A 12,655-nucleotide genomic window follows, 5' to 3' on the forward strand; every position below is an offset into this window, starting at 1 on the left:
AGTGTCAATAACTTGTCAGTTTTACAGATATAGATGTTGAAGGAAGCTCTGCTCTAAAAACTCCACGCTGAGCTCCTTCCGCCATCTCTATTTCAGGATTTCCAACTCTGTCAAAGCCTTTTGAGGAAAGCAAGGAAGAGTATATCCTCTACTTGTACTGCACAAATGTTCAAGATCTGCTGTATCAAATGTGTCTGGAATGTCCACAGAAGGACAAAAGGTTGATTTCTTTACGTTACAGATAGGTCCACGCCTTCTAAAGCCAATCAAGCACATTCGTTTCTGGGACATCCTCCTGATGGGAAAGAAAAATCTACCTATTACAAACACCAACTTCAAACTTTTCCCCTTTCTTTCACGTCTGATCTGCATTAGGAAAAGAATAAACAGAGACAGTCCTGGAGGTCTCTCCATCAATGATTCTCTCTAAAGTAAGAGAATGACAGAAGCCCCAGGCCCTGGAACAAGTCATCCCCCATTGGGACACAAAGGCACCAGAACACCTAGTCGCACAGGCCAGTTTGTGCCAGCTAAGCTTCAACTTCTGAAAGCACCCAGGGTGAGAGAGTGTGCTTTCTCGAATGACAACCCAGAGCTGTGACAGCAAAAAGCTGGTCTCAATGAGAAAAGATATGTTATTTCTATCTCATCGTTTTCTCATTCTTTATATCTTCGCTTAGCGTAGCAAAATAGAAGTAGTAATTACAGACTGAGATTTATACTACTGTAAGAGAAATCCTATATAATAAAAGCCTAAAATGCTAAGTGTTAGTCCGTTCGACAAGTCGCTGTGACACACACTGACCACCAGGGGGCAGACATTCTGACCAGTAGGTTAGCTTGCTGCTGGAGTCCGGTGGGTGAGATGGGCCAGACACATCCTGGAGCCCTCCTATGGCCCCTCCCCAGCCCCAATTGTGCACCAGTGGGGTCTCTCAGACTGGCCTGTGCCCTCTCACAAATTGGGTCTCTTCAGGGGATATGGAAGAGCTGGTTTCAGTCTGTTCTCCATAGGCCAGGCTGAGGGACCCACCACTGGGCCTCTACTGTTTTTATAATACTCTTGTCTGTGCTTTTCAGATTGGCTTCTCATGTCCAATCTGAAAGACTTTATTCACAGCCTCCCCCTGGTGGCAGCACTGGGGATTTCTGATATCTGGTTTGGGAGATAATAACCAATCTCCCAGGATTAGTTGTATATTTTCAATAAGATGACAGATATCTTGTGCCATCTATTCCTGAAAGTTTTAACTGCTTTCCAACCATGAGTGTGACTGAAAAAATAATTCCAATTTCCATAGGAGACCAGTCAAAAGATTAAAACTGGAATGAGAAACTATGACATGCTTATTATTATCAGTCACCTCCTGTAGTATCAGCAAATCCAGGCTGAGCTCAATCCTGCTGAGTCTCTCACTGAAATATCTGACCCTCCCATCCTCCTTTCCATCCTTGTGACTCAGTAGAGTTCAATGGGCACTACTGATGCAATCCACTGATCTTATTCACATGCTTCAAGTCTTAGTTGTACTTCTCTGTGGATGCGTATTTAGTTCCACGCAATTTTATCACAGGCATAAAGGTGTGTTCACTTCCACAATCAAGATACAAAACGTGTCCATCACCACAAGGATCTCTTCTGTTGCCCATGTGTGGACCATACCTCTCCCACCCCTCTGCATCCCCCTAACCGCCACTAATCTGTTCTCCAGCTCTATAATGTTGTCATTTCAAGAGTGGTAAATAATGAAAATCACGCAGAATATAACCTTTGAGGACTGACTCTTTTTAATCAGCACAATCCCCACAAGCGTCATCCAGGTGGCGATCTGTATCCCTGGCTGTACAATTTTCTTAATCATTCACTTGTTGAAAGACATCTGAGGCAATTCCAGTTTGGGGCCATTACAAATCTGCCACTTTAGTATTTGTTTTGTTTCCTCTGCTTCTCATTCCTCTGTTTCTCTTGTCTTGCCTTCCTGTGGGTTACTTGAAGATTTTTTAGAATCTCATCTTGATTAATTGTATTGTTTTTTTCCTTTCCAATTTTTCTTATTATGGTAAAATTCAGATAACAAAAAGGTTACTATCTTAACCATTTTGAAGTGTACAGTTCAATGGTATTAATATATTCATAATGTTATGCAACTATCACCACCGTCTCTCTCCATAATCCTTCATCTTGCAAAACTGAAGCTATGTCCATTAAATAACTTCCCATTCTCTCTTCCTCCCAGCCTCAGCAAGCTATGTCCATTAAATAACTTCCCATTCTCTCTTCCTCCCATTCCACTTTCTGTCTCTGTGGTTTTGACTATTCTGAGCACATCATGTAGGTGGAATCATACAGTATCTGTCTTTTTATGACTGCTCATTTCATTTAGCATCATGTCCTCCAGGCCCATCCATGCTGTAGCATATTGCAATTTCCTTCCTTTTTAAGGCAGCATTGTATGTATATACTGCATTTGGCTTATTCATTCATTCATCTATGAACATGGGTTGCTTCCACGTTTTAGATATTATGAATAATGTTGCTATAAACATGGGTATACAACTATTTCCTTGGGACCTTGCTTTCAATTCCTTTGGGTGTATGTTAGAAATGGAATTGTTGATAATTCTACATATAATTATATGACAATTCTAATTTACTTATTTTGAGGAATGTCATACTCTTTTCCATGGTGGCCATACCATTTTGCATTTATAGAGCTTTTGCATGTATCACTGTATAGCGCTTCTAGTGGTAGCTCTAGGTATTACAATATACATGTGACCAGTCTACTGGTATTTTAACATTTTACCACTTTGAGTGTAGAAAACTTCCTTTCATACAGGTCCCTTTACCTTCCCTACTTTAAGTATCATTTTTTAATATCAAATACTAATAGTGTTATATTTGTTTTTCAATCATCAAATATGATTTATACAGCTCATGAGGATATTACATGTACCCATATTTCTGCTCTCTCCATTATTTTCTTCCTTCCTGATGCTCCAACATCCCTTCTTTTATCATTCACCCGTTTTAATAACTTCCACTAGCCATTCTTTTAGGATAAGTCTGTTGAGACAAAATTCCCATCATTCTTGAAAGGTAATTTTGCCAGATATATAATTTGAGATTGACAGTTCTTCTAACTTTTGAAAAGCATTCACTATTTTCAAGCCTCCATAGTTTTTTTTGTTTGTTTGTTTTTTAATAAATATATTTTATTGATTTTTCACAGAGAGGAAGGGAGAGGGATAGAGAGCTAGAAACATCGATGAGAGAGAAACATCGATCAGCTGCCTCTTGCACATCCCTGACTGGGGATGTGCCCGCAACCAATGCACATGCTCTTGACCAGAATAGAACCTGGGACCCTTCAGACCGCAGACCGACGCTCTACCACTGAGCCAAACCGGTTTCAGCCAAGCCTCCATAGTTTAAGGTGAGAAATTCATTGTTATTTCAGTTGGTGCGTCCAAGATTTTATGTCGTTAGTTTTCAGAAGTTTAATTATGATGTGTCTTGACGTGAATTTCTCTGGGTTGATCTTATTTGAATAAATTAATAAACTTAAAATTTTAAAACAAATAAATCTCAAATGGTTGGATGTGGTAGATTTGTGCTTTTTTCACTAAACTTGGCAAGTTTCTGGCCCTTATTTCTTTGATATTTTCAGCCTCTCTCTCTTCAGTTCCCTTCTGGAACTTTGATGGTACAAATGGTGTACTTTTGATATTGTCCCTAAGGCTCTGATCTCTTTTCCCCCCAGTAACTTTGAGCTTCCTGACCTGTCAGCACTGGTGTTCTAACAAAATGAATGACTCCTGTCTTTCTCTCAAGTTCCAGCTGCATTAAGCCACTGAAAAGGAACCAGCTCTCCCTTAACTCCTGCCAGCCACCCAGGGAATCACTGAAAAACGGAGGGAAGCTCCCAAGCAGGTGAACTCGGCATCTTCGAACAGACTGCATTTTTATATTAGATAAAATTTTTAAAAATTTAAAGCAACATTGAGTCTGTCCACATGGCATCACCAAGGAAAGCATTAGACCACTTTTGTTTTATGGGGCTCGAGGACAGGGGAACAAAGTCAAGCTGGTAGGTTACCCAGAAGGCTCACCCCTTCCACCGTTCTTTTTATCATTATTATTGTTTTTGTTGTTTAAGAGAGGGGAGAGAGAGACAGACAGACAGACAGACATCGATGTCAGAGCGAAACAATCAGCTGCCTCCTATACATTCCTTCAGTCCATGAGCCATACCAGCCAGGGCAAGGACTGACACTTTTCTAAGCCAGTAACACATGGGACAAAGTATAAACATCCAAAGCAGTATTTTAAATGTGTTTTGACCATAAGCGTCAGGAAAAAAAATGCATTTACATTGTGATCTACTACTACACATGTGCAGTGTGTGCATATACACTTGTAAATAAGTTACACAAAACAATATTTACCCTAACTCTGTGTGGTAATTCTGATCATTTTTCTTCTACTCTCTATTTCATTTCTTTTAATGCCGGTTTTTAGCCACTTAATTGGTTTCACAATCCATTAATGAGTCCTGACCTGTTGTTTAAAACACAATGATGTATAACACATGTAGCTATATTTCTTAAGCTAATTAATTTGAAATGGTAGAATTCTAGGAAACGAATTTCAATAGCAATATAAAAAATACTTCTTTTTCTGCACGTACAGAATGGGGAGCGTTGAAAATGGTTCTGGAGAGCTGAGTCCTAACCGGCTGGAACACAGTGAACGTGGGGCGAAGTGTGCGAGGGAGACTGGAGCACTTACCGCGGCTCAGCCCCCCTGCGCGCGGCCGCGGAGGCTGCACCTCAGTGCTGGCTGCCGCCTCGGCCTCCATTTGCTGGGAGAAATGATTACAAAGACGCTTGCGGTGGGGAAGAACCTTAACTGTCAGGTTCTATTTTCTCCTGCCAGGTGACAAGAGCACATCAGCATTTCCTTTGAAAATCTGAGCACTGGCTTTGTTCCGATCCAAGCGTCAACCTCAATTAGAAGCCGGGTAAAAAATAAAGATTCGCTAGGTCATTGTTCAACTTCCTCTGTCTCTTTTTTTGAAACAATTACTAGAATTTTATTAGCCATGGGAAGCAACTGGAAAATAACGAACAAAAAAATACATCTTAAGAGTTCCTTCAGTACATCATATAATTTAAGTATCGTATTTTAAACCGCTATCCACCAGTTCATAGGTCCGTTGTCAACTAAATTCCTGCCACTGTCCTTTGGCTCAAGAGACTGCCCTTTGCGTGTGACGTTGGCTCTGTAACGGCATCAGAATGGATGCTGCCCGGGGTTAAGGATTACACTTCAAACGTCAGCACGGCTCTGGAGGCAGGTGCTTGTCTCCCAGAAAACTTCCACGTGGCCACACGGCTCTGCACGCCTGCCCTCACCCACCTCGAGCAACATCCGCACCACCGGCGGCCAATCCGGAGAGGGCCGGACTCCGCGGTGGAGTGTGCCCCGTAGTGCTGTGCAGTCCGGGAGGGGGACACCCCGTCTAGGGAGGGATGGGCACTCAGCCTCTCCTGGCAGAGAGCTTGTCACCGGCTCTTCTGCGGTCCTCTGGGACTCCCGACGGTCCCCGTGGTCTGTGAGCTCAGAAAGTGCTTTCGAGCAGGCAGTGACACCCACACCCGGTGGGACACACCTCCTGGGTCCGGAACCACTCCATCATGTGGCTGGTGTGTCCGCCGTGCCCGCAGGTCAGGCAGAAGTTGGACGACCCTCGCACGGCCACGTGGCAGATGGTGCACTGGAACGTGAAGCCCTTGCAGATGGTGCACTGCGTGCCGCGGACCTCGTTCCGGCAATGGCTGCAGTACACGCCGAACTCTGCGAACGGTCAGAGATGCCAGGACAAGAGACAGCGTCAGTTCAGTCCTGCAAAAGCAAGCTGGGCACTGTGAGCTAAGGAGGACGAATACATCTCAGGTCTCCGTAGGATCCAATCAGACCAATGATTGCAATTTTCTCCCCCCACCCCCTCTTAGTATGTTTTTAAATTGATCTTAAAGAAAAAGTATGGAAGAGGGAGAGAGAGAAACATTGATAAGAGATAATCATCAACCAGCTGTCTCCTGCAGGCCCTCTCCTGGGGACCAAACTCAAAACCTGGGCATGTACCCTGACCGGGAATTGAACCAGTGACTTCTTTTTTTTAATATATTTTATTGATTTTTCTCAGAGAGGAAGAGAGAGGGATAGACAGAAACATCCATGAGAGAGAATCACTAATCTGCTGTCTCCTGTACACTCCCTAATGGGTATGTGCCCGCAACCAAGGTACATGCCCTTGACCGGACCCTTGAGTCCACAGGCAGGCTCTCTATCCACTGAGCCAAACTGGCTTTGGCAAACCAGTGACTTCTTGGTGGACAGGACGATGCCCAACAACTGAGCCACACCAGCCAGGGCTAGACCAGTGATCTTCCATCTTTTACCATCGCAGTGCTATAAAGAGGAGCGGCCATCACTCAGGTGGCAGGGTGCGGGCCGGGGTGGTGGCAGGTGCCTGGCTCTCGCAGGTCCTGGTCCAACCCCCAGTGCCTGCAGCGGTGGCAGCTGTTGTGTCTCATTCCCCTCCCCACCCCCAACAGGTGCAGGGCCTGACTCACTGTGCCTTCAAAATCCACGCCACCAACCCTCTGCACAACTGACCTCTCAGGTCACTGCCCTCTCACCTCTAGCCTACCACCATCACTCACTTTCGTCCCATCTGCCCCCCTCGAGCTGCAGTTTCCCCTGAGCTCAGCCTGAATCACACAGCCCAAGTTCATAATCACTTTTTGGCAAATATCCTCAGCTCCTTTGCCTTCTCTCCTTCCATGGCACAACCTCAGGCCTGGCTGAGCCCGATCAGCTGCCCACTCCACCTCTGCCCCGAGCGGTCCTTCGAGAAGGCCACACCATGCTGTGCCTGTGCAGGACTCTGACTCAGTTTCTCTTTCACTCCCCAGGTGGCGACTTCACACCTCGCCACATTCCAAAGACGCCTCCCTCACATCTACCTCTGCTCCCTTCACCTGGGCCTCTTCCCTCACTTCCCTGAGAAAACAAGAGCTTCCAACAGGGGCCTTCCTCCCTCCGCCACCAAGTCCTCCAGCTTCCCCAGGCTGTCCCCTTGTCCTGCTTCCTACAACAGCCAGTTCCTCTGCTTCCTGACAGCTTGCAGGCAAAAAAAAGCACCAATAAATAATCTTTAAATACACGGTAACTTCGGAGGAAATTTTATGGTGGCCCTACTTAGGTAAATGGTGAGCCAAGTTAGACTGGTTTGATAATTCTGGTTTAAAAATTCCCACGCCTTCTCTAAGCAGAACTTGTTATATTATGTGAAACTTCAGTTTATGCTCTCATGAAAAGCCTCATTCATTTAAATTTCTTAACTTTCCTTTTCTGGTTTTATGGGTTTGAGGGGATTCAACACGTAAGATGATAAGGGTATAAAAACTGTGTGTTCCAGTAACTGGAATGACAGTAACAAGTCCTTTAAAAGGGGTTGTGCTTTGGCACCTGAGGTCACTGTAAATGTAAACTTAATTATTCTCCACATCTATCTGGGTAACAGTATTAAAATGTCATCGCTCTAAAAAATCCAACGTATTGCCGAAACCGGTTTGGCTTAGTGGATAGAGCGTCGGTCTGCGGACTTAAGGGTCCCGGGTTCGATTCTGGTCAAGGGCATGTACATTGGTTGCGGGCACATCCCTGGTGGGGGGTGTGCAGGAGGCAGCTGGTTGATGTATCTCTCTCATCGATGTTTCTAACTGTCTACCCCTCTCCCTTCCTCTCTGTGAAAAATCAATAAAATATAAAAAATCCAACGTATCGTTAGTAATGTGCCTCTCTTATGTTTACGCCAACTTAAACATCATTTCTAACATCCTTATTCACTTTAAGACCTTAAACTAATATTTCATTAGAATAACCTTTGGCGGTGTGTACAACTTCTAAGCAGGCATACATTCACAAGGATAGAAAATTCAAAAACCTAAGTCACTGAGCAGAGGACCCTCCTCTGTTGCAATTCTTTTCTCTCTTGCCTCTTAGTATCACACAAAACGGAATGGACATTATAACAGCTGAGAAGGGTGTGCAGCCACCTCTGGGCCATGCTGGAGTGCATGTGAACTTTCTCCCGTGTAGGAGGCGCAAAGAGACATGAAGTGTGTTCAAAACCACAGAGCTGTGGCCCTGGCTGGTGTGGCTCCGCTGGTTGGGTGTTGTCCCACGCACTGACGGATGGTCGGGTTGATTCCCAGTCGGGGCACATGCCTAAGTTGCGGGCTTGATACCCAGTAGTGGGCAGGCAGGAGGCACTCGATCTATGTTCTCCTCTCACATCGATGTTTCTCTCTTTCCCTCTTCCCCTCTCTCTAAAAAAAAATCAATTAAAAATTTTTTTAAATTACAAAGCTGTCGAGGTGTTTTTTTACTAGATCCCTGACAAACTTAGGATTTTCATGGAAGAAGGGATATACCCACAGGTACAGGCTTTGCAGGTGAAATCTGGTGGAGACAAAATGGAGCATTCCTGGTTCATCATAGACAAGCTAAAAGGCAGTAACAATACTCTGGCACAGAGAATAATAAAATTAAGATTCCTGAGGCTCCCGGAAAACTCTTAAGATGCAGTGTCATAAGACTCCGGTTTGTGAACCATACAGAAGAGCTGTGTGTATTAATGAACATCACCTATTACACAAGTGTAAATAAAACCAGCCACATGAATAAGACAACAAATTAACCAATCAGCTGAAGCAGAAAATTGCTGTGCAAAACTGAGGTGAGCAGATGAGCACCTCCAGGGCAGGAACTGGGGCGGGGCCGACAAGGCAAAGCAATCACCTTGCTCAGCCACCACTACAGCCCACAGCCACACGCCACAGGGAACAACCAGAAACAAAAGTCATCGGACTTGCAGGGACTTAAAAAAAAAAAAGCAAAAAACATAAGGAACTGTTTGACATTGAAATTGGGAATCAAAAGAACTGGTGGCCCAGAAAGAACTCACTACAGACTGATGCATATGCCTTTCAGCATAACAGTGATTGCTTGCCTCATTTTTTATTCTTAAAAGTATATTTCCAGTAGGACATGATCTCACCCATCTAGGGGAAATGGTGAACAACATAGACTGATGAACAAGAACAGACTCAAGAGATAAGGAGCCATGGGCCAGACTGTTGGACCTCAGAGGGAAGGGGGATAAAAGGGAGAGATCAACCAAAGGACTTATGTGCACACTTATGAGCCTAACCAGTGGTCAAGGACAATAGGGGGGTGGGAGCATGAGTTGGTGGGGATTGAAATGGGGGGTTGAGGACAAATATGTGATACCTTAATCAATAAAGAAATTAATTTAAAAAACAAAAAACAAAAAAAAAAAAACACCTCTGGCCAGAGTTATCCCCAATAAATGAAGCTTTGAGGCCTTTCTATAAATATGTACGCTCTAAATGTTAACACTTTATCCCTCAAACTTGCTGCCGATACAGGATGACCCCGCAGATGTGATAAGCTTGAGCATCAATAGCTGGTTTTCCACCCCAGGGACACCAAGTACCCTTGGTAACGTGGTTGTATTTTCCTTTCACTACCTGCTATTTCCTGTGATTGGGCAGCCTAACTCTTCCAAAGAGTAAACACTTTAAAGTTGAAAATATATTTCTTAATGATTTTACCTGTGAATCTATCTTTCACAGCCCTCCCTTTCTGAAATCTTATAATAATGTTTGTAATGGCATTAGCGCCTATTATTCTTGAATACCATTTAAGTCTTCCACAAGCTAATGTGGATGAGAAAGAGAGACAAAGCTTGGATGATTCCTAGGTGTTCAGCCTAAGCAGCTGGGTAGATAGATGGTGGTGCCAAATTCCAAGATAGAAAAGACGGGAAGAAAATTGAGAGCTCAGTCGGGGACAGTCAGAGATGATGTGTGAGATATCAGACTCTAGCAAGTAACTTTCTTTTTCTTTTTTTTCCAGAAAGGAAGTAGAGGAGAAGAGAGAGACCTCAGTGATAAGAATCAATCATTTATCGTCTGACCTCTGGCACTCCCCATACTGAGGATTGAGCCCACAACCCGGGGGCATATGCCCTGACCGGGAATTGAACCATGACCTCCAGGTTCATAGGTCAATGCTCAACCACTGAGCCACACCAACTGGGCAAGTAATTTATTTCTTAATGCTCTTTGAAGCTTACCAATGAACTCAGAATACAATCCAAATTCTTTACTTTCTAGTTCCTAATTACCCTACTAATCTTACTTTATATATAGAGTATAATTTATCATCATAATCTAATTATCATATCTAATTTTAATTTTATGCCACTCTTCTCAACACTGTGTTCTAGCCACACTGGGCTCCCTTCACTTGTTTAAATAAAAGTCATTTCTCCCAGCACGGCTCCGCTAGCTGCCTCTGCACTGGGGCTCCGTATCTTTCCATCCTCAGCTCCTCAGAGAGGCCTTCACAGTGCACTTCATAACAGCTTCTAAGATTCTCCTCCCTCCCTCCCTGCCCCAGCGGCCTCTGTTTGCTGTTAAATATTGATCACCATGTTTAATTACTTCATTCTTCTCCCCTACTAGTCTGTGAGTTCCATGAGGAGACATGTGTTAGCACTGTGCCTAAGAGGAGTTTTAGTCCGACTTCCAATCAATATCTGAGTATTGCATAGAAAACTACTTCTATGCAATAGAAGAGTCAAGAAACATTGACTCTTGTCATGAAATGTAAGGGCTTTCAGAAGCTTAAAATAGACTCAGAATGCTTCCGCAATTTCTGCTTATCAACAAGGAACTGAAACTTCATTTCAGGTCTTATGTTATGGATAAATTAAATTAAAGAAGCTTTCAGACAATGACGGGAAGAGAAATAAGATGCATATTCACCGATCCCTTTGTGAGGGTCAGGAGGACAGGAAACAAACTTCAGCACTTCCGCGCGCTTCTCTCTCAGCCCCCAGCGATAGAGGATTTCTCCGTAGCACTTCTTAAAGTCATCAAACTGCTGGGTGTTAGCAGGATCCAGGAGCCTGGAAAAAATCCAAAAGATTTCCTGTCAGTTCCTTGAAGAAAAAAACGAGCCTAATACCAAACGGCACTTCATATACCTTTCTTAACACAAGAGCCCTGCTCCGGGAGAAGCCACGCGCTGTGCAGCCACAGCTCGCCCGGGAAGGCCGTTACCTTTTGTTTTTGTCATGCTGGTCACGCTCTCGCTCCCGAGGGTCGCTGTAGGTCAGACTCCCGAAGCGCATTTCTTCCGGTGAAGACTCTCCCCAAGGTGAAGAAATGTGTTCTATCTCTCTCCCTGCTACAGAAAAGCAAACGGGAAGGGAAGGTGAAAGTCAGAGAAGGTATGGAAAATATCCCATAAACTCCCCAGAAAAAAATAAGCTAAGTTGAAGATTCTGAGAAATATAATTAAACAGAACTTTCTCTTAGCCTTACCTTTTTGTCTTGGTGTTACTAAGTAGCCTGATAAGTACATATATAATGATCAAGCAAATTACAGTATAGTGATATAGTAGCATATTAGGCAGTCATTACTTATAAAGGCTTTTTAAATGGTATAGGAGAAAATGCTCATGATGAGATTAAAAGCAGAACACATAATCACACATACAGAATGACCCCTCCTATACCCCATATACACAAAGATTGGAAGAAGATGTTCTGGAATGTTAACAAGATGTTATTTCTAGGTGGGGCAATCAATGATTACTATTTTCTAATCCAATACGTTCTGTTTTTTCTTCACTGAGCATGTATTACTTTTCATAATCAAGAAAATTAAGATAATTTTTTAAAAGAAATTTTAAAAATCCAGAAACCACAAATACACATCAAATAGGTCTCTATGGCCATCTGGAATCAGGCTCAGTGTTATTCTCTGCATTGAAGAGGACACAGCAATGACCAGGCATGTGTGATGGAGGAAGGACAGGGCTAGGTTTTGAAGGTGGATACTGGGAAGTCTCCTGTCAGCTTCTCAAGGTCACTGGGTGTAAAGCAACTCAGCAAGGCACAAAGCCTTCCCAAAATCTGGCCTGTTAAAACATGAAGGTCCAGCCGAAACCAGTTTGGCTCAGTGGATAGAGCATCGTCCTGCAGACTCAAGGTTTTGATTCTGGTCAAGGGCATGTACCTTGGTTGCGGGCACATCCACGGTAGGGGGTGTGCAAGAGGCAGCTGATCGATGTTTCTCTCTCATCAATGTTTCTGACTTTCTATCCCTCTCCTTCCTCTCTGTAAAAAAATCAATAAAATATATTTAAAACAAACAAACAAACAAACAAACATAAAGGTCCAGGCCTTGCCGACTACAATATCGCCATCATAGGAAAGATAAAGAAAAGTGAGAAACAAAAGAAAACAGAGACTATCCATCAACTAAGGATTACATGTTTTTAATGACTCACAGGCAGCTCTTAGAGACCTAAACACCCAGCCTGGACTAAGTCAGGTTCGTACCAACCTATGTTCCAGCCACTGGTGGTGAGCCCTGGGTCTGACATGCTTGAGCAGGAACCAGAGGAGGTGAAGCTGGGCTGCAGAACAAACAGGGGCGGCATCAGGACACCACCCACCATGAAGGTTTACCTTTAGGACACGC

General features: G+C 43.7%; 1 protein-coding gene across 2 annotated transcripts in view; it reads right to left on the bottom strand.

Annotated features, from left to right (window-relative positions):
• Window positions 1–4,309: 4,309 nt before the first annotated feature.
• Window positions 4,310–12,655, bottom strand: part of WDR59 (WD repeat domain 59) — a 69,289-nt gene continuing 60,943 nt past the window's right edge. For both annotated transcript variants that reach the window (XM_084906693.1, XM_084906692.1), the window contains 4 exons: window positions 12,518–12,590; window positions 11,227–11,353; window positions 10,930–11,072; window positions 4,310–5,860 (listed from right to left, as the gene is read on the bottom strand). In XM_084906693.1, coding sequence (XP_084762819.1) covers window positions 5,625–5,860; window positions 10,930–11,072; window positions 11,227–11,353; window positions 12,518–12,590 — 579 coding nt within the window. In that variant the 3' untranslated portion in view covers window positions 4,310–5,624. The remainder of the gene's footprint in view (window positions 5,861–10,929; window positions 11,073–11,226; window positions 11,354–12,517; window positions 12,591–12,655) is intronic.

The sequence above is a fragment of the Pipistrellus hanaki genome, assembly GCF_964339955.1.
Source record: "Pipistrellus hanaki genome assembly, chromosome: 15".
Taxonomy (NCBI): domain Eukaryota; kingdom Metazoa; phylum Chordata; class Mammalia; order Chiroptera; family Vespertilionidae; genus Pipistrellus; species Pipistrellus hanaki.